The sequence below is a fragment of the Sebastes fasciatus genome, chromosome 2 (assembly GCF_043250625.1).
Source record: "Sebastes fasciatus isolate fSebFas1 chromosome 2, fSebFas1.pri, whole genome shotgun sequence".
Classification (NCBI taxonomy): Eukaryota; Metazoa; Chordata; class Actinopteri; order Perciformes; family Sebastidae; genus Sebastes; species Sebastes fasciatus.
Genome location: NC_133796.1, coordinates 40,298,807 through 40,321,521, shown reverse-complemented (window position 1 = coordinate 40,321,521; position 22,715 = coordinate 40,298,807). Strand labels below are relative to the sequence as shown.

Below are 22,715 nucleotides of genomic sequence, written 5' to 3'. Positions count from 1 at the left end.
TGGTCATCAGTCACATGGGTCGCTAGTCAGTGAAGTTAACATCAACCATTTTCTAACCCTACCTAAGTGGTTGTGTTGCCTAAACCTCACTTCCTGTGAAAATGGAGGTTTATTTTGAAAGGAGCGTACATCGACACGCCGTCCCTGGTCTGGCCAAAAGTAACAAAGGAGGGGTAACCTGTGCAGCACCGGTCTCCGATGCCGAGGGGCACTGACCAAGCAGTGGTATCCGACGGGTTGGAAGTGAGAAAGCTACAGCGGTCACAAAGGTTGAGCTAATTAGTATTCAGTCAATGTGAAATGATCCCAATCAAGATGTCTATAGGGCAACCGAAGCATCGACATCGCATTCAGCTGATGAACTGCTCGAACCCTCTGAGCCGGTCAGGCCCCGACTGTGAGGGGGTTGAGAGAGAAGGTAGCAAAAGATAATGATGCCAGACAAAAGGCCTTATGGGTTTCAGTTAAAGAGCCTCTGCACATTGTTTACTATGTGTTCATGGCAGATGTGAGAGGCCATCTACACTAGCATGTATAATGCATGTGAGGGTCATCCTATAGAGCTCTCCCTGGAGCGTGAAGCATAGAAGTGTACAGACCACTCCATGGTCATTAATGGGCCAGTACACTATGGCTAACGGCATTGTTGTGTTCTCTTCTAGTATAGATTGTTTGCACATTAAAGGTCCCATATTGTAAAAAGTAAAATTTCCATGTCTTTTATATGATAAAGCAGGTTTAAGTGATATATAAATACTGTGAAAGTATTGAAGCGCTCAATATATACAGAGAAATACACATAGCCCGTATTCAGAATTGTGTGTTTGAAACAAGCCATTAGGATTTCTGTCCATTTGTGATGTCACAAATATACAATATTTAGACCATTACACGGTTTTAAACGTAAACATTCTAAATGTGTCCCAGTTTATATCCTGTTGCAGTGTATATAAATGACATCAGCTGACAGGAAGTAAACATGGACCAAACTGCACTAAAACGGAGCGTTTCAGACTGAGTGTAAATACAGGTATATTCAGGCCGACAGTATGAGGAAAATAAAGTTTTTTTAAACATTAAAGTATGTAAACATGTTCTAGTAGAAACCCAAAATACAAGTATGAACCTGAAAATGAGCACGCTATGGGACCTTTAAAACATGAATTGAGCTAAGAATGAGCCACTACTACCTCACTAGTTGCTGTTTTTGTGTCTCTCGACACACATCTGATTGTCTGATTATAAGCTGCAGTCATGAGGAAAACTTTTTTTTCAAAGCAGGGAAAGAAAAGTGTTTTTATCTCCACCAGCCTCCACAACTTGCCTCAGCAGTTCCTCAGAACACTTACACACACGGATGCAGTCAGGCTGTCCTAACTGAGTTTTCTAATTGCCCTCCAGAGCGTCCCTCTCCATTAGGCTTCGGGCCGGCTGGGAGGAGTGTGATGGTTCCCGAGCTCCCTGCGCACACACATACACACACACTGACGGCCATGCCTCAGAGATACTCCCACCAGAGGAGGAAAGCCAGCACAGCGGCTGCTAGGAGGATGGAACGGAGACGCAGGGACCAGGGGAAAAGCAGCAGCAACAACAACCCAACCAGCAACCACAGCCACCGCTCCAAGAAGCTGGCCATGCTCTCCAGGTACCAGAACCACTCAAAGGCTTACAACTAGGGCTGTACAGGAAAGCCCAAGACACTAAAGTCCCAGTGAGATGGAAGTTAGAGCGTCTTTATAGCTTCTGTACCGTGAGTATTCCCCCAGTGAAACGGAATATTTGAGGGTCCAAGAGGGAGTTAAATCAAATCCTTCGCATTTGATTGGACCGCTAAAAAGTGGGTGGGCTTAGAATGTAGCGCAATACGGAGCTACAGAGGACTTGTTGTGGCTCCACACACACCTCCAATGTCGCTAAAAGTTGTAGAATGATTGATGGATGGATGTCATGATGTTATTGGTTGAAATTGGTTGATACTAGCTTAAGTAAGCCCATGTCATATTTTGTTTTACAGGAATAAAAGATGATTGGATTTTGATATCAAAATACAAAGGAATTGATTTTTTGTATATTGTTAAATAGGTAAACAATATGACCGGAGAGGTGATCTGAAAGGGTTAAAAAAAGCATTTTTTCATTTCATCTCGACTTTATTATCCCCAAAGGAGAAATTTGTGTGTGCCTCCAGAGCAAAAGTACATTTACATACAACAACAAACAACATAAATACGGAAAACCTGTGCGTTATTGTGATTAGCGAGCTATGGAATTCATCACCGCTAAAACGCTGTGCCTTTTCAACACATACTCACTCCCAACTCGTCAAATACCGATGCTTCGTCACCGGCACTATACGCTTCAAACTTGTTCCCAGGAAAGGTACAATTTCCGCTCGTTAAATGCATATGTCTTTTCAAAATAAACTTCCGATGTAGGTTTACTTAGTTTTTTAGGTTCACTTGGGTAGGTGTAGGAAAAGATCAAAAATCTAAATAAGTATGTTTGTTACGTAACATAGGTAGGCTATGCTGCGTAAGTTAAGTACGTAAGTTACGTAACAAAACTACAGTAAAACTAGAATGGCACTCGGAGAGCGCAGACCTCCGCCTCCCTCTCCGCTCAGCTTGCACCATCATCCACTTGTATTTTGTTTATGTTGAGATCAGCTGTACGTAGCGGAGCATCGTAAAACACTTCATTCAAACTGGACAGAAACAAAATAAAACTCACCTAAACCATCGTCGTTACTCTTTCCAACAATCACCAAGTGTGCTTTGGTCCAACTCAACTGTAATTTCACAGTTTAATGTGAAAAAAACGCAGAACCTACAGTCGTCGTCTTAATGCTCAGGCTGATCGGAATTCTTAAAATTATTCCTGAATCGAACGCCACCAAAATCTAATGGATTGTTCATTGTGCCACACTCCATTCAAAAAACTGCATTCAAATCCATTGCGGACTTTTGGAGTAATCCTGCTAACGGACAAACAAACAATTCCAGAGCTGTGCAACCATGAGGGAACAAAAGACGTTAACCGTCACAGTTAATGCTCCATCAAAATGATTCTCCCACGCCGCCGCTCAACCCTGCAGCGAATAGCCGCAACGTCTGATCTGGTGTGAGCGCAGCCTAGTTGAAAGCCCGGTGTGTCTCATAGAGACGCTGAAGGGTGCCTCCGTGCGTCGGTATTTGACGAGTTGGGAGTGAGAACGGGCTGGCCTTTTTCCATCTGTTATGTATCTGAGACCAGATGGGAGTAGAGTGAGAAATGGGTTAAGGGGGAGGTCAGGGTCATGTGCTATGGTAATTGCCATGTGAGTGATGGCTGGTCACTGTAATGTAATTTCATAGTCTAGAATATGCTACATATTGATTAAGTTTTGCCTTATGATGACCAAACATAATGGTTGGAGTACTGTTATCAGTTCTGATATACAGCATGTACTTGCATCACTTTACAGCTGAATTACTCCAGTTTTTCAGTCTTGCTATTTATTGCCTAAAACTGACCCTCTGACTTTCTCTGACTCTGTCCAGGTCCCTGATCCTCTGTCACTCTAAGACTAATGATGACTGTCCAGAAGAGAGGCATGCTGGGGAGGTGGCAGATGGGTGCAGAACATGGGGCCCAGGCTGCCGGGCAGACGGGACTGCTGGGGATCAAACGCGGTACCGAGATACAGAAAACAGACACTGGAGGGCAACCCAGCAATCGGCCCAGGAGAAAAGAGGAGGCACCGAGGCAGATAACCAGCTGCATCACACCACCACACTCAGGGAGAATAAAAGGAGCATACGGAGGTCCTTCAGCATCAAGGTATGACTTTGCACTAGTGATCCTTTTCCCATAATAATCTGAGCATATTCTTGGACTAATTGTAAACTTTCTCACCGTTACTCTACTTTAAACAGAGCAAGAGATAAGGTCCTTGTTGTAGTAATTATTTGGCCATGCTAGCAGCATGACTCTAGGGATGACAATGGCGGTTAGTCGGTTGGTCAGTCCACCTCTTTGGTCCTGACTGAAATAACTATTGACTGGGTTCAAAGTTTTGTACAGCGATTCATGGTCCCCAGAGGAGGAATTCTACTGACTTCAGTGACTTTTCCTCTAGCTCCACCAGCAGGGTGACTTTCTGTGTACGTTGATGTATTTTTCCTACAGTGGCATTGAGCTCTGCCCTTGTCATGATCTTAGACATTGTGAACAGAGCTGCTGGAAGTCTTTCGCTGGGCGACAGACCCACGCATTAAAGAATTTGAGAGAAGAAGTGTGATTATAGAACTGTTATGCAGATATTGTAAAGTAGTCTCTGTTGAAGGGATCATTAAATCAGATTAAATAGAGGAGAGGTTGGCTTGCTAGCTAGGTTTGTTTCTCTCATAATCATTTTTACAAATTTTGCATTGCTCAAAATACAGGGGTCTGTGGCACTCTGTCGGTATAATTTGCTATAACATTGTGCTGTATCCTTAAAAAGAACATATCTACAGATGGGGACCATTTGTGCCAATAAAACAAGCATATTGTGTCCATTAATCCCAACCATGTTAGCTTTGGGCCGATAGAAACTCTCATATGATTGTGACCACACAGCAATAAGTTGATCATTTTGAAGTTGAAGCAATTACTTAAAGTCCGCTTTAGACTAGGAGGCTTAAAGGGACTGTTTGTAAGAATCAGAAATGTCTTGTTAACACCAACACCTGTGTCCGTTAAGTCAACGAAAGTCAGCGTCCTGTTGCTCGCGCTTGTGCTCGCTCTACATAGACATGAACGAGCATCGCTCAAAACAGTGAGGCGACACACGTCAGCTAAAAGCACAATATCACTCTATATTTCAGCTGCTTGGCAGTAATGTTAGCTGACCAGACGAAGGTCTCTCCATGAATCAATGCTGATCCTAGTTTTGGCTTTTCCTGCCTCAGCCTCCCGACCGCGGCCGGAGGGAACAGGGGAGACACCGGAGTTTTGGTCGGAGACGATAACGTTTCTCTCTGCGGAGCCCCGTCACTTCACAAGACACGGGAAACCTCTGTTGGTCTGGAGGAGCTGCAGCAGTTATTTCTGAACAAACGTCCACTAGACACGTTCTCTCTATCCACTAGATAGAGAGAACTAGATATTCTCAGAGCTAAACTAACTCTTCTGCAGTGTGGAGTGTGCGCGAATGCATGTGAGAGGTGGAGAGAGAGAGAGAGAACGAGCGCGGTGTGTGAGTGAAGGCAGGCAGAGGAGCAGAGGAGCAGAGTACAGCAGAGACTCCAGTCCTGGAGACCAAAGCTACGGTCTCCTCCGCGTCCTCCGACCGCGGCCAACACTGTTTAACAGACGGGCTTCACTAGATACAACCAAGAGGTTTTGGTGCTTCCGTGTAGTTTGTGTTGGAGTCTGAACAGCGTAGCCACACTCGAGCGCGCATGGGACACCGACCCGGGTGATTTTTACGTGTAAGAAGTTACAAACAGTCCCTTTAAACGTCACAATTTATTAGGACTCTGTCACTCTTGCTACTGTTGATTTTCCGAAAGATTTAAGATCAATTACTTGAACAGTACAAATGCGTTTTGAGTCAAAATGCAATTTGAATAAAATGACCCTCTGTTTAAAAGTAAATAAGTGGTATTAATATGATTCAAATTGAAATGTGTTTCTGTTTATCACTATGAAACTGGTATTTAGTTTCATAGAGAATACAAATAGCTCCTATGGCATCTAAGAGTACAAATGGTAGTAAGCATCTGCTTAATCGGTGTTGCGATTATGAGGGGGTCCTTGGAAAATTGAAGGGAAGATCTTTCTGAAAGCTCCAATATATCTGACTTGGAGCTTCAGAATATGGTGGAGCCTGAAAACCAATCAAACATGAACACCTCACATCAAGCCAAAGTCCATCGTTCAAGGAGATTAATCCTGAATTTAATGGATATAGTGTTACTTTGTCATTGCACAGTATTTTTGAACCCTCACTCGACCAACTTTGCAGTCATACAACCATCCATCCCATTCGCGTTAACATGCCATTACTCATGTTGTCATTGAAGTAATCGACTTGAGAAATTCCATTTTTCTTTATTTACCACTTATGGCCAGAGAGGCCACTGTTCAGCAAAAGTTACATTGTCTTGTCTTGAACAGCCATGCTGACTTTGATTTAATTCATATTTCTTTGAACTAACAAGTCAGGATCAGGTTTAGTACATCGTAGTCACGAGGCATTCCCTTTCAGCGTGTGTCCAAGCCATTGGCCATAGTCAGTTTACTGACTCTGAGGCTGACATGAGGATGAATTGTCATATTCATTTTCCAGTAATAAGATGTTCAGCACATGTTTCAGCACACGTGACTCCAGACAGTAAAGGGTGTTTCATTCCTGTCAAACGACTGAACTAAAACATCCATTATTTAATATACCATTAGCAATACATTTACCAATTTTTATTCTTGGCAGAATAGTAGGCTATGTACAAATAAGTGTTTGTATAGCCCAAGCCTTAACATGGTATCAACGTGCTAACGCTGTGCTATGTGCACTGTGGGGAGAGTTTCTTGTCTAAATGTGATGATAATCACATGCCCTGTGTTGGTGTGTTGGTAGACTGAGAGCTGTGGCTGACCTGAATGTCAAACATTCAGACAAAGACGGGGTTTGTTGTGCTGCGCTGTTTCTGCAATATATACTGTATATCAATACTGAGATTTTGTTTTCACACATTTTGTTATTTCATTCAATTTAATTATGTTTCCAATAAATTGTTACACAATTTTTAAGCAAAATTCCAAAATGTGCTCATTCAGGCAGTCCACCCCTACACTCACATGGCATACCCTTCTTTCTGCAACATACACAGATCAGCCATAACATTAAGACCACTGAAAGGTGAAGTGAATAACATTCATTATCTCGTTACAATGGCACCTGGCAGCGGGTGGGATACATTAGGCAGCAAGTGAACATTTTGAACTTTGTGTTGAGGGGACAATGGAACGTGAGATTGGCCGGAGAATCGGAGCAGCGGGGGCGGTATTGCATTCGCTTTACCTCACTGTTGTGACGAAAAGAGAGCTGAGCCGGAAGGCAAAGCTCTCGATCTACTGGTCAATCTTTGTTCCTACTCTCACCTATGGTCATGAGTGCTGGCTCATGACCCAAAGAACTAGACGCGGGTACAAGCGGCCGAAATGGGTTTCCTCAGGAGGGTGGCTGGCGTCTCCCTTAGAGCTAGGGTGAGAAGCTCAGTCATCCGTGAGGGACTCGGAGTAGAGCCGCTACTCCTTTACGTTGAAAGGAGCCAGCTGAGGTGGTTCGGGCATCTAGTAAGGATGCCCTCCCCCATGGCGCCTCCCTAGGGAGGTGTTCCAGGCACGACCAGCTGGGAGGAGGACACGGGGAAGACCCAGGACTAGGTGGAGAGATTATATCTCCACACTGGCCTGGGAACGCCTCGGGATCCCCCAGTCAGAGCTGGTTAATGTGGCCCCGGAAAGGGAGCTGTTGCCCCCGCAATCCGATCCCGGATAAGCGGTTGAAGATGAGATGAGAGATGAGATGAAACTTTGTGTTGGAAACAGAGAAAATGGGCTAGCGTAAGGATGTGAGCGACTTTGAAAAGGGTCAAATAGTGCTGGCTAGACGACTGGGTCAGAGCATCTCCAGAACTGCAGCTCCTGTGGGATGTTCCCGGTCTGCAATGGTCAGGACCTACCAAAAGTGATCCAAGGAAGGGGGCGACACCCTCAGATAGAAAGGTGTCAGAACACACAGTGTATCGCAGTTTGTTGCGTATGGGGCTGCGTAGCCGCAGACCGGTCAGGGTGACCATGCTGTCCTAATGTTATGGCTGATCGGTGTATACATCTAATGCACTCATTTCCATTGGCGGTGTACTTATAAGAGTACTCCACTGATTCAGCACTTCTATAACATTGTTGGACTCACATCGGACATTAAAAAAATGTTTTAAGTATCAAAGTCGTTGCAGGAGAATCAGAGATATCGTCTTTATTACTCCATGTATTTAAGGGGATATTTTTAAAATGGCATCATTTATTAACACCAGTAAATCTGATACATCAGGGCATGTTGTTGCTGTTTCCCACCTAAGATTGCATTAGGGTTTTTTAGTGAGTGAATTGGTCTCTTCTGATCCATGTAGGGTACACATGGTTGGATTTACCAGTCACTATGGTGATATAGAGGGGTAACATGCAACATGGGCGTTGTGGTTATATATGCCCCTGATACCTATGATCATTTTCTTCTTCTTTTTTATGTCTTTCTGGTTGAGTAGAGGCCTATAACAGTGAGCGGCAGCAGGTTATGAAGGCTTTGTCTACAGTCGAGAAGGCTGAAGCAGGTACCATAGGTCTATTAGAAAAATCTGTTCCGTCAGCCTTACATCTTTTTTAAATGCTAACTTTTTTTATTTCTAGCATTTGTATTCCAATAAAATATACATATTCACTTTTGATAAAATCAGTATGATGCAGTTTAAATGATTATGAGCCTTCAAAATCCCTCGTGGACCTTATTTCCATCAACAGCAAGCTACATATTTGGCTCATCTAGAGCGATACGATACAATACGATACAATTCAATGACTGGAAAACGATACAGTAACTCTTTTTGCAAAAAATTCAATCAGTGTGACTGTGAAATAAATAGCTGATACTGGACAGTGTGGGTCAGGATTCCTCAAAGTTTTTCTTGTAAGGGAATCAGGGATAAATTAATTATGGATATAAACAAGTAAACACAACCATTAATGGCAAATACATACAGCTTTTATTAGAAAATAGTAAAAAGTGCAACTTCAGGACCTGCTACTTCAGTTCTCAAGATACAAGGCAGTTTAATATTTAACACAAAATATAGTAAACCAACTTCTATTCAAGTAAAATGAACAGTGGTGTAACCTGCTGCTTCTGTCCTCATTTTCAGTATAAACAGTAGAGCAATAATACAGTGCCCTAAACGCCCTAAAACATCCCCTGCTTTATGCTCTTGAGACCATAAACTCATGTTTACAATGTTTACTGAGGTAATAAATCAAGTTAATCAAGAAGTAGGGGCATTTTCTCATAGACTTCTATACAAACGGACTTCTTTTAGCAACCAGAGGAGTCGGCCCCTTCTGGCTGTTAGAAAGAATGCAGGTTTAAGGCACTTCAGCATTGGCTTCACTTTTTAGACCTAGAGGTTGCCACCTGGTCTGATGTAAATTTCCCAACAAGCCATCAAATAGTTGTTGAGATATTTCAATCTGGACCAAAGATTGATATACTGAAACTTGTATGTGTTATTGGCTTAAAGGTATCCAATAATAATAATGTATCAATAAATAAATGTGCTAAGTCAGAAGTTACTGAGAAAAGCTACTCTTTCTATAGTTGATGGATATATTATCCATCAACAACAGATTGCACGCCAATTATAGTGAAGACTTTACAGCCAGCTGTCATTGTACCACTTCATGGACTGAAGCCCAGGCTTGCTATACAACCCTGACCCCGAGCTGAGCTCAACAGTGATTTAATGGAGCAGCGATTCCCCTCTGGGGCTGATTCATGCCAGGTTGAACATCAATCACTCTTAATCACCAAACGATATCAGAGCCGTGTCCATTTGGCTTTTATGTTGAGATTAAATTCTTTACAGTCAAACAGAAGTTTATGAATGGAGTCTTTGTGAATAGAGCCGTGTTGTCATAAAGAGAGTCATTTCAAGAATTCATTCAAGTAATTCATGCTTGTTTCACATGATGTTCAACTTTGTGATTGCTCTATATTGAAAGTAATTGACACATAATAAATACCCATTTAAAGAACACAACCATTTTGTTTGTATCATGTCATTTAATAATCTGGTCACATACTGTACTGTCACCTTTAACAGCCATTGAAACATACATGGCTTTACCTCCTGTAAGCTTAAACTCCAAACACTATGGCCCAGTTCATGCACCTATAAAACCATACTGCTGTTTTCTTTTTCTTTGGCTGTCACCCCACTCAGCCAGATGGTTGATATGCTCATAAAGCTTGCTTTCTACCTCCCAGTATAGAGCTTCCCTTATACTTCTTCACTGTACTGTGTGTGTGTGTGTGTGTGTGTGTGTGTGTGTGTGTGTGTGTGTGTGTGTGTGTGTGTGTGTGTGTGCGTGCGTGCGTGCGTGCGTGCGTGCGTGTGTCGCTGTAGGAGAGTAGTATCTGGAGGATGTGTGTAGCCACAGGGCCCGCTGAGGAGGTGTGTGGACCACAAATGGCTGATAACAGCGTCCAGACGGAGGACAAAGACACTAATGTGGAGCCAGGGAGGAATGGAGGGGACCTACACAGGTAATAAAACACAGTACTAAAAGTTGAAGCACTTTATTTCTCAGGAATGTGCAGAAGAAAATGGTGAAAGCTGCGCTTAGATATGCAAAAATACATGCATCTTATCAGGCTAAATGAGAAAGTGTAGAAGCAAAAGAAAGAAATGCATGTTAATACCAGGTCTGAACAAAGCCATAGTGCTGTCTGTCTGAACACGGCCTTACAGTATAAGTAGCATTAGCCTAGTTAGCAAGGCTACCGAACAACGGTAGCCTACTGATGCTTTCGACTATCCGAGAGTATCCTGCATGGCTTCCTTAAGCCTCAGACACACCGCCAGCTCCACCTACATAATTTGCATATAGACATCTGATCACAATGCAGGCAGAATCAAGATAACAAGAACATTAATATCGGGTATAAAGCAAAAGCCTGTGATCGGATGTCATTATCCAGATAGCATAAAGATGCAGGTTAATACCGGGTGGAAAATTACATTGCACGGCAGCTGGATTCTCGCAATGTCACAAGATCATGTGCGAATCGCAGAATCACATATCACACAACCGTCCATCTGGTCAGGCTTCAAGTAATGCGTTTGTCAGTGACCTGACCAATCAGCGTCCTAAGAAGAGCTACACAGATAGGAGATATCACTCTATATTTCAGCTTCTTGGCAGTAATGTTAGCTGACCAGACGAAGGTCTCTCCATGAATCAATGCTGATCCTAGTGTTGGCTTTTCCTGCCTCAGCCTCCCGACCGCGGCCGGAGGGAACGGAGACACCGGAGTTTTGGTCAGAGACGATAACGTTTCTCTCTGCGGAGCCCCGTCACTTCACAAGACACGGGGAACCTCTGTTGGTCTGGAGGAGCTGCAGCAGTTATTTCTGCACAAACGTCCACTGTACATTCACTAGATATTCTCAGAGCTAAACTAACTCTTCTGCAGTGTGGAGTGTGCGCGAATGCATGTGAGAGGTGGAGAGAGAGAGAGAGAGAGAACGAGCGCGGTGTGTGAGTGAAGGCAGGCAGGCAGAGGAGCAGAGTACAGCAGAGACTCCGGTCCTGGAGACCAAAGCTACGCTCTCCCCCGTGTCCTCTGACCGCGGCCAACACTGTTTAACAGACGGGCTTCACTAGATACAACCAAGAGGTTTTGGTGCTTCCGTGTAGTTTGTGTTGGAGTCTGAGTCTGAACAGCGTAGCCACACACGAGCGCGCAAATGACACCGACCCGTAATGATTTATACGAGTGAGAAGTTACAAATAGTCCCTTTAAACTGCCTTTGTTGGCACATTGCTACATTTCTTTGCACATCAACCGCCACCAACTGTTGATCTGTGGAATAACAAGGAGTTGGTGTTAGGAATGTGTGTTGCTTTGCCTGCGTGCGCGCACCTACTTGTAAAAATGTTGCGCCGTAGCGGGATACCTTTAATCCGATAACTCAGTGAAAAGACATTCAGTACATGGGTTTTAAATGTGAAACACAAAATATAATATGACTTTTAGATAGTTTTGGCATGAAGAGGGACTTCTAAATCCCATATCAGTCTAACTCTAATAGCGTAATGTTTATTTGAATGAGTCATGCAGTGAGGTTTTGCTTGGTTTTCAGCTGTCTCTGTATGTTTTCTCTTCAGAGGCTGCAGCTTCCCGAGCCCAGACAAGCTGGCACCCTTTAACGGACAGTTTCTAAACGGCAGTGCTTGGATGGCAGGGGAGGAGATGAGGAGCAGTCACATTAAAGCCTACAGTGAGGTAACAGCAGCTGACACATGCAATGGGCTCCAGTGAGACATATGCTCCTCTTTTCCTGATTCTTTAAGAAAACACTATCTGACTGTCTTCAGTCCGATAAAGTAAAATACTACAACGACAGTTCATCAGTAGATACAGTGATTTGTGATCATGTGGCATTGACCGCTTGATGCAAATATGTTGTATGTTCACTATATCATAGTGCAACCTCTACAAGCTCATATCCTCCACTTCATTTTGCTGAAATTTGGGGGGGCATGATGTTCAATACCTTTCATTTGCTCTACTCTTAGCAATATTGTGTATTATGAGCAAGGTGTAAAGGCTGTAACCAGAGTTATGCACAGGTTAAAAGCGTGTCTGCTACATTTTTAGTACGGTAAAGATAATTTAAAAATCTCAAATTTATACACATAATCACAGTATTCTATTTTGGAAAATTGTATTCCTTTTTTCCAAACATAGCATAACAAACATAACAAAACATAACACCAGTGCCAGAATACAAAAAAAATTATATCTTACATTTAACATTTAATATGTACATACATATATACACACATACACATCGCTTCCCACTTGTCAAGCCACAATTACGCACGGATGCAACAGATATCTGCTGGTTACATTTAGTGTAGTTTTGAACCACAGAACCCTTCGTGCTTATGTGCACATCAAACGTGTCGTTTTGATTCATTATTCTACAGTTCCTTCTGCTCATCAACAGGCTTTTCACTCCGCTTATAACTCCCTCAGGACCGGCCGTTCCATCTTTCACCCGGACGGTGTCTCCATCTTGGCCAAAATTTCATCTGAGCTCCACAATTTTAATTCTAATAGCCTGAGACGAAACAAGTTGAAAAAGAATGTACGTAGTCCCAGACAACAATACGTTTCCTCTGAGGGTAACTCTCTACAGGACTCCCAAACTGTCAGTGCGTCATGATGGGGATAGTCCTGTGATTAAAGGGGGAGAAGGTAGTGAATGTGATGAGTCATGATTCTCACAGCCTCTAATGCACCCCGCTATAATAATGCCTCCTTTCTGATCCCACTCTGTGCTCCTTGTGTAGCGGGTTAACCGAGGCTTTCACACTGACATTTGAGGCTCATACGATACGTGAATATTCACTGTCAGTGTGGTAAATGGCTAAATGATGCTGGTGAAAGTGACTAGCATAGCTAAACTAAATCTCATCCTACAGATCAAACAGTTGGTTATTAACAGGCTGGTTATTTACAGACAATACTTAGCATAACGGGATTCAGTCAAATATGTAGAGATGTCTGGATAAGCAATATCCAACCACTTTGTTGGACGGGGGAAGACTGAAGAGACATGATGGTGATCAACCTGAATTTATTAAGGTATCGAGAGCGCTCGGGTTCAGGCAAGATCGCAAAATAATTATTAGACATGTGTATAAAACAAACGTTTGTAAGGTCACCTGGTAAATTGGGCGCCCCATGTACCAAGGCTCAGTCCTTACCGCAGCGGCCCAGGGTTCGAATCCGACCTGCGCCCCTGTGCTGCATGTCATACCCTCTCTCTCTCCTCCTTTCACAACTCTCACTATCTAATAAAGGCAAAATGGCCAAAGAATTATCTTAATGTTTGAGAGATGAATGCATACGAGCTTGTCAAAATTACAATCCAAACACTGTCAAATTGCATTGAAGTCTATGGGATCTTCGGTTTTCTTTCCCCCAAAAGGCGGCACGGCCTTGACTTTTTGCAAAGTATACTTGTATGTGCCGGTCTCATGTATTCAGCGTTCGGTTGTACTTAGCTCCACCCACTTCTGGGCTGTGGTCGAATAGTCCTTTTTTGGTTAGGAGGGTTCCTAACGGAGTGAAATGACCCGGAAGTATCTGAGTAGCAGCCGTGATAATAGCTGGTCGAATCCTCTGAATGCTGAGGAAGGGAGCTTCAGTGCTTCCTTTATTATCTCCTTTAGCATAGGATACACTGGAGCATCCTTTGCCAAAGGAAAAGAGAGAAGAACATCCCACAATTCCTTGCGGCCGCATAATTTAAAGCGACGCACCATTCGGCCGTTCATGATAACAAACTATATGCTTATCTTGCATAATATTTTCAAACGCTCATACACTAATTGGGATTCATGTTTAATATCAGTGGACAGTGACAACCATTTCATTTCACTTTATTTTTAATTAATTATTTATTCCGAACATGTAACAAATACCTCAGAAAAAAACAAAACAAGAATAACTAATAAAATGAAGAAAATGAGTAAACAATCAATTAACAAATAATCAACATTAATAAATATTACATGTCCCAAAAAGAAGTTGTCCACGTTAGGTCAGATGATCCTTTATTATATGTTGATAGAGTGTTCCAGCAGCAGGAGGACCTGCTGGATTTCTCTTTCACACACCGCGGGTGAAGCAGCCTGTCATTGAAAGACCTACGCACGGGGGATGTAGCACCTTTTGTAGTCCGTCTTCAGAACATTGTAGTTTCACCACAGCAGACCCGCGTCACTAACATCTGCAGCTTTTCCTAAGTCCTTCTGAATTCTCCTTCTGATGTTTCCTTGACCTCATATCGTTTTCCATCGAGGAAAAGTGGTTAGGAAAAGACAATAGGACGTCATTTTTTGACTTTTTAAATTTTTTCACGGTTTCTACGTCCACTTCTTCTATACAGTCTATGGGCTAGACACAGAACCCTGGGACTGTCGATGGGTTGTGACTAACAACAAACTATTTGTGTGGGCATGGCGTGTTTGTCACGCTGCAGTCTTCAAGTCTTCCCACACACACTCAGACACAATGCTCTATGGAGTTCAGTCAGAAATGGTAACACACAGAAAGGAATTTAAAGAATTTGGTCAACAAAAAGAGTAATGTGAGAGGAAGAAAATTCAATAATATTTATATCATTTGTAGGCTTCACAGTGCTTGTGGAATTTCTGGAATAACATACTTTAGAGTCTAGACAATGTACATTATATTCCATACAGACTCAGCCAAGGAATTTGATACATTCTGACATCAGTTTAGGATTCTCTCCAGCTAGTCATGGAAAGTCAGGGAAATGTTGTGTAATTTCACATCAGGTGTTCTGTAAGATCATAAAAATGTAAAATGTTGTTGTAAGAAAACAAATTTCATTAAAGCATCAGTAGGCGAGATTAGAGCAAATATGATATAAGATATATAAAAAAAGTTATTTTTATAAAACGGTCCCTATATCGTGACAGTAGTACATGAAACAGGTAACCTGAAAAAAATCATGTTCCTCTGAGTCCTCCGGTGCTCCTAACGGCATCTGCATGATTTCACAGACTGGAGGAAAACAAGCAGTAAGAGCTGATCTGAGGTCTGCTGTCCATCTGCCGTCTATGAGAGCCGGCTGTCAATCACTCGCGAACTCCAACCAAACGGTCAAACTAGTCAGCCCTGATCAAATATGAATCAATATTATGTTACGTTAATGCCTATTCCGGTCACATGACTGGAGCACAGCCAATAGCAACACTCTCTCAATGAAATGACCTGTGATTGGTCAAAGTCTCCCGTCACGGGCTAGATGTTCTAAAGCCTGAAAACAGAGCCATGAGGAGGAGCAGAAGTCTAGTTATCTCTCAGAACACATGAATTACAATATGCTGAAAGGTTATTATGGAACTTTTTGCCCAATGATGCCAAAAATATACTGCCTACTGCCACTTTAATTAACAGCTTTAATTCTATTCAATGATTATTTTATTCAATAATCTATTGCCATATCAACCGCAGTTGATTTGGAATCACATAGCACACACAACAAAAACACACAGACACAATTACTGTACAGTAACTGCACTATAAATAAAATGGTACAACCAGATGGCCCTTAAAGCGACACGTTAAAGTGGATGTGCTTGTTAATACCGACATCATTTATAGTGAGTATTACCTTTAAGCGAGGAACTGCATCAACATAATGAGCAGTCCATGCTCATGTATGGATGTGTCATGGTGTGAACTGAGCCCAGCATGCTGTGTTTTCATTGCTCTGAGCAGCCATAGAGGCAGTGTATGAGGTTGTTTTTTTTACAGGTTTTAGAATTTTTTTGTCGCTGTGGGAGCTTTCTGCTCACACATTGTTATGCTGCCACGTCTATTTGAGTCACTTTTAAGAGGCTGTGGAAACCTGAACGGCAGAATGAAGGAGAAATGGAGCAGTAGGAAAGAATGTCTAATATGTGACGACTGGGCTCAGCTGATTCTGTTTTCAATAACCATCTGTTTGATTTTTTTTTCTTAATTTTTTCATAATGGCTCCCTTCAGTGATGACATGCCCCCTTTCACGTGGTTCCAAAGACTAGTTCATAATAATTCAGAGGATATATAGACCGTGTTGCCATGGGTACATGGAGCTTTAAAGTCAGGGGATTTACTTAATGATGTCAGTTACAGCGAGATCTATGTAAAGTTGGCTAACATTAACCCACCATACAGTAAGCTGCTGGTTATACCAGGCCCAGTTAGTATGGAGCCGAGCAGCAAAGCCCCTCATTGCATCGAACTGTTTACTGCTTATGAATTGAACTTTTCATTTGTGATACATATGTGGTACATAGGGTATATACTATTCTATAATATTCTATACTTTACTGCCTTGGCTTAACTACTTGTAGGCTACTCTGCTCTTCTACATACGGTACTATACTATGCTGCAACATGTTCTCACTCACTGGCCCTACACTTCACACTGTGACCCTCTAGGTACCCTTCTAGTCTCAGTTTCACACGTGTCAATTTCCGCTCTTTACATGCATACGCAGTCTTTTCAAAATAAACGTTTGCGTTCACAGGAAACAACTTGGTTAGGGTTAGCCACAGATTGAGGTTTGGGTTCTAATAAGTAGGCTAAGTTTGATATGTAGTTAGGCTACAGTACGTACGCCACGTAACTTAAAACTTTTGGTTTCACAGGGGACACTGGTCTCCACTGGAAACTATACTATACTACTATTGGTCATAGTACTTTATTGTACTATGCTATTCTATATTATACTATATTCTATTGCACTATGCTATTCTATACTACTGCATATTATACAATGCTCTATTGTACTATACTACACTACACTACTCTATATTATACTGTTATACTCTGCTACCTAATACTAGACTTTACTACTATCAATTATACAATACTCTATTGTACTGTACTACACTACACTACTTTATATTATACTCTGTTATACTCTACTACCTAATACTAGACTTTACTATACTATACTGCTATATATTATACAATACCCTTTTGTACTTTACTACACTACACTATTCTATATTATACTATACTCTATTGTACTATACTATACTATACTACTTTATATTATACTCTGTTATACTCTACTACCTAATACTAGATTTTACTGTACTATACTACTATATATTATACAATACTCTATTGTACTATACTCCACTACGCTACTTTATATTATAATACTTTATATTATACTGTTATACTCTACTACCTAATACTAGACTTTACTATACATACTAAACTATACTACTATATATTATACAATACTCTATTGTACTATACTACACTACCCTATTCTATATTGTACTATACTCTCTTGTACAATACTACACTACAGTACTCTATTTCATACTGAACGACAACAAAAAAATGTTTTATTTACTTTGAATGTACAATTATTTTGCACTAACCACATAACGGTTGTCTGTGTTTGCATTAGGTACATTCTTGGAATACAATTTGCAATGTGCAAATACTCTTGGCACTTTATTCTATTCTAATTATTTATTTATTCCGTTATTCTTTTATCTCGTCTCGTTTTTATTCTTGTATTCATTGTTTTTATTGCGAAGATTTTTAATTTTTAATCTTGTACTTTTATTGTTCTGCACCTACCCATATGCCACCTACTGTGTTCCCTCTGTCAATGATGATTGTGCAGTATGAATGTGTGTATATGTTTCGGTGGACTGCAGAAACTGAATTGCCCTTCGGGGATAAATAAAGCTCTCTTTATCTGTATCTGTATCTGTACTATACTCTATTGTACTATGCTTTACTACACTACTCTATATTACACTATACTCTATTGTACTATACTATACCATACTTCTTTATATTATACCCTGTTACACTCTACTACACCATACTATACTTTACTATACTATACTACTATATATTATACTATACTGTCTTGTACATGCTATATTACACTACTCTATATTATACTATATACCATTGTACTATACAATAATATACTATACTATACTACTTTATATTATACTATGTTATACTCTACTACCCTATACTAAAATTTACTATACTATACTATTCTACTAAATATTATAATATACTCTATTGTACAATACTACACTACATTACTCTATATCATACTATACTCTATTGTACTATGCTATAATATACTATACTATACTTCTTTATATTATACTCTGTTACACTCTACTACCATATACTTGACTTACCTATACTGTACTACTATATATTATACAATACTCAAACTACAAACTGCTACTACTGTACTATACTACACTACTCCATTCTATATTATACTTTACGCTATTGTACTATGCTATACTACACTACTCTATATCATACTGTACTCTATTGTACTATACTATACTACTTTATATTATACTCTGTTATACTCTGCATGGCTGAAATGAACTTTAAAGGTGCATTCCACCGTTGGCGTGCCTCGTTGGGCCACAGTTGAAATCATTCTCTTCACTGGTGTTCTGTGTGCTTTAGGACATGTCCACATGTGAAGACACTCTCCATTCAGGTAGTCTGTCTACAAACCCACAGCATCCAGCTCTCATATCCCCGTCTGATCCTCTGTCATTGCCTGGATACGCAGACGAAGAACTTCTGGCCAACAACAACCACCTCAAGGTAAATTAATCTTTCACCAAAAGTGTAGTCTGACACACTATTATACGTATAATGATGTCATTGTTCAATTTTGTGTGTGTGTGTGTAGTTACCCATCCCAGAGGTGAATGAGGAGAAGTGCTGGGACACGGATAAGACTGAGCAGAGCCCACCAGGACAGACGGCCAGCAATAGGACACGCTCCAATTCAACCAGTGTGTATCATACAGTTTTCACTCAATAATAAAATTACCAATCATCTGTCCTCCACCAAGAGGAGTGAGAACCATTAACCTCTACTGTGTTTCACTTTTGCATGGAAGTGGGTCAGATCTGTGTGTAGAAAGCTGTACAAACAGGAGGCTGCTGCTCTGTTCAGACGGACGGGCTAAAGCTTTTAGAGTGTATGGTAACGACAGACAATGAAAGGAGAGAAAGACGCTGATGGGAAAATTGGTTCTAATATGTTTATTGTCTTCAGGGAGGGTGTGAGGCCAGGGAGTAGCATCCTTTTAGCACCGGGAAGCCACACCGCTTATGGGAAATGGGGTCTTAATTGTGAGAAATGCATGTGCTACAGGTCCAACGTTGTGAGATTGAAGTGGACAGATTGTAAATGGTATTGTATATTTATAATTATACAAAGTATAACAGCTAGTTTGACTGAGACATACAGTATACTCACAGTGATTAGGGAAATAGAAACCCCTGTACATTGTAATCCAACTCCATTGCTTATGTTCATTACATCCATTGCATTGCTTAATTTTTAAAGGCCACACAACTGCAGTCGGTAGAATCTGTTTTACCAGCATGGACAAAAGTATTCAGTACACAATGTCAGCAGCACAACATATAGGCAGACATAACCAGCCTGGTCCCATTCCCAGGGCATCAAATACCGACGTTTTGTGTACCCCTCGGTGTCTGATATCAACGCACGACACCCTTTAGCATCTGTGTGAGACAATTAAGCGTCGGCTGAGGTGGGATCCCGGCGCAGCAGGGTCGGGCGCACCACCGTAAAGTGGTATCGTAGCCGTTTTGCGAGTACGAGTTCAAGTAAGAGTACATGAGCACAGTATCGGACCCGATACCCGATACTGGTATCGGTATCAGTGCATCCCTAGAGACAATTAACTCCAATGTAAACCCAGAGCAACTGCCCCGGCCATCAGGTGACGTAGTATAAAGAGCAACAAAGTCAGCGTAGGGAGGAGGTCATGGAGGTGGATGGATGGGTCAAACAAATAGAACTTTCACCCAGGAGACCGCTGTTTATGTCCCGTGTGAAACCAAAAGTCGACTTTGACTTATTTTAAGTTACGAAAGTAACATACTTAACTAATGGCATGTACATGACTTGAGCTATGTAACATTTACTAAACCTAACTGAGTAGTTTTCTTGCCTAAACCTAAGTGATGCCAAGCCATGTCTGATCAAGCGTCCGTATGTGACGAGTTGGGAAGGAGACGCTGGTATTTATATTTCTGTCAATCTGACTGTGGACAGATTTTGTCACCACGATAACGTCACAACCGCGCAAGATGTAGTCACAAAACTTTACAGGTGTGTAGTCAAAAGATGGGCGTATTCCAAGCAATGGCGCCGGAAGTAGGGGGATAGGGAGAGGGGAAGGTGACATTGTCCCTCCCACTTTACCCCCCTGGCCCGATTTTGTTGTTTATGATCCCATCACATCTCTAGTTGTACATTTATTCAATTAATGGATTTTGGAGGATCTGTTGACGATGTGCTGCAGTATTTTGCACGGATTAGCGTCGTCCATGAAACCATTGTTTTCCTATGGTAGGCGCGCCTGTCGTGCGCCAAGCGTCGCGTACTTCTAGCCCTATTTTAAAAGTTAAAATATTCGCAACTTTTCAGCGCCAGTCGTACCACTCGTCAATGTCACAACTGACCCAGTCAGCCGATCAAATCAAGCAAGAGGTGGACTACTTTACAACTTCCTTCTGGTTTTCATGATGTAGCTAGCCACATCAGTGCATCGGCGTTTTTGAAGCGGCCGCGCCTGTAGCGACGCGTCTCAATGTAATCGGCTCCTTAGTATTCAAACTGCTGTATCAGACATGAAATATATTAATATATTAGAAATTTAACTAGAGACCATCTTGTGAGGGGATCACATTAGCCGCGACGCCAAATCCGTCCAGGGACGTAAAGTGGGGAGGCAATGGCACCTTCCCCTCTCCTTACCCCCACAACTTCCTGTGCCCTTGCGTGGACCACGCCCATCTTCTGAACCTTCATTTTGAACTCAACTACACACCTGTGCAGTTTTGTGACTGGCAACTAAAACTCCAAAGAACTGAGTCAACACACAACACATGTAGTTGTCTACACATAAACTGAACATTAAAGTAGTACATATTTCACTGCTGCTCTATTATATTGTAGTACATACAGTATATAGCTATTTGGCTGGTCACTCTGTATGATCAAATAGAGACAGAGAGGTTCATTAAACTTGGTTTCCTGGATTTTGCTATCCCCTGGTGGTCTAAATGCTGGTTCTGGCTCTTCTTCTACATAATAATTCAGAGGGAAATTAATGTAAACCTGATGTTCATTCTGACACTGTGTGTATAACCAGGTGTTCATCCATACTGGATCGGGGATCTGGACAGCATCATCATGAAGACCCCAGAGCTGTATACTAGTCATCCTCATGGGAATGGTGGTTTATATGGAAACAGGAAGTCTCTGTCCCAGCAGCTGGAGTTTCCTCACACCACTACACAAGTATTTGATTTTTTTTTATATTATAAACAGAATGCATTAAAAAATCTCACCTGATAACCACACATGTTCATTAATGTAATTGTGAGAATCACACAAAAAAATATTATTTCACTGGTGCTCCTCCTGTAAAGAAGACAAAGACAGTAAGGCTAAAGTGAAGGCAGATACTGTAAATCAATGCATACACTGATGCAAAATCAAGTTATATATGTACGTCCATTATAGTGTGGTGAAATAGCTACACTTGACAAGCAAGAGATGATTTAGTGGCCATTAGCATAGGGTTGTGCAGCGGTGTGGGAGTGTCACTTAATGGCCCATTAACACCAGGCGACTGCATGACGATTAACGTCTTTGTTCCCTCATGGCTGATGGTTGTACAGCTCTGGATTTCTGGTTACGTGATTGGTCACTGCAGCGTGATGTCAGGTTGGGTTTCTCCAAAAGTTGATGCTGCAGGACTGGTGTTTTTTTGCCGCAACGCCTGATTTGGTTTGAACGCAGCCTAAAGGCCCAGACACACCAACCCGACATCAGAGAACGAGCAGCGACGAAGGCCGACTGTTGAGTCGCCTCACGTCAACCGTTGTCCTGGCTGACAAGTTGCACTTGAACACACCGCAAAGACTACAGCCGACGGCCAGTTATCACGTACGTTCTGCGCCTGCGTGAGAGGAAATAACTCTCCACACCAGCAGGCAACGGTAGTCTGTATTAGTCATCCAAAAAGAGAAACCAGAAGACCGAGGACGGCGAATATACAAGCCGTTTTTATGATACGTACAAGAAACGAAGCGACGTTTGCCGACCATTTTCACACCACTCTCACTCACCGCTTAGCTTGATTCTAGATGTTCATGTCGTTGTGAAAACATCCAGGTATTGGAATGATCAGATGAGATAAAGATGAAAAATGAGAAGAGCCTTCTGTGTTTCTCCTCTTGACTTTACTCGTCGG

General features: G+C 41.8%; 1 protein-coding gene across 2 annotated transcripts in view; it reads left to right on the top strand.

Moving 5' to 3' along the window:
• The window catches only part of il16 (interleukin 16), a 61,993-nt gene that overhangs the window by 7,829 nt on the left and 31,449 nt on the right, over window positions 1-22,715 (top strand). For both annotated transcript variants that reach the window (XM_074624525.1, XM_074624519.1), the window contains exons 2-8: window positions 1,402-1,648; window positions 3,543-3,822; window positions 10,206-10,345; window positions 11,971-12,088; window positions 18,871-19,014; window positions 19,103-19,208; window positions 21,609-21,757. In XM_074624525.1, the coding sequence (XP_074480626.1) occupies window positions 1,402-1,648; window positions 3,543-3,822; window positions 10,206-10,345; window positions 11,971-12,088; window positions 18,871-19,014; window positions 19,103-19,208; window positions 21,609-21,757 (1,184 nt within the window). The remainder of the gene's footprint in view (window positions 1-1,401; window positions 1,649-3,542; window positions 3,823-10,205; window positions 10,346-11,970; window positions 12,089-18,870; window positions 19,015-19,102; window positions 19,209-21,608; window positions 21,758-22,715) is intronic.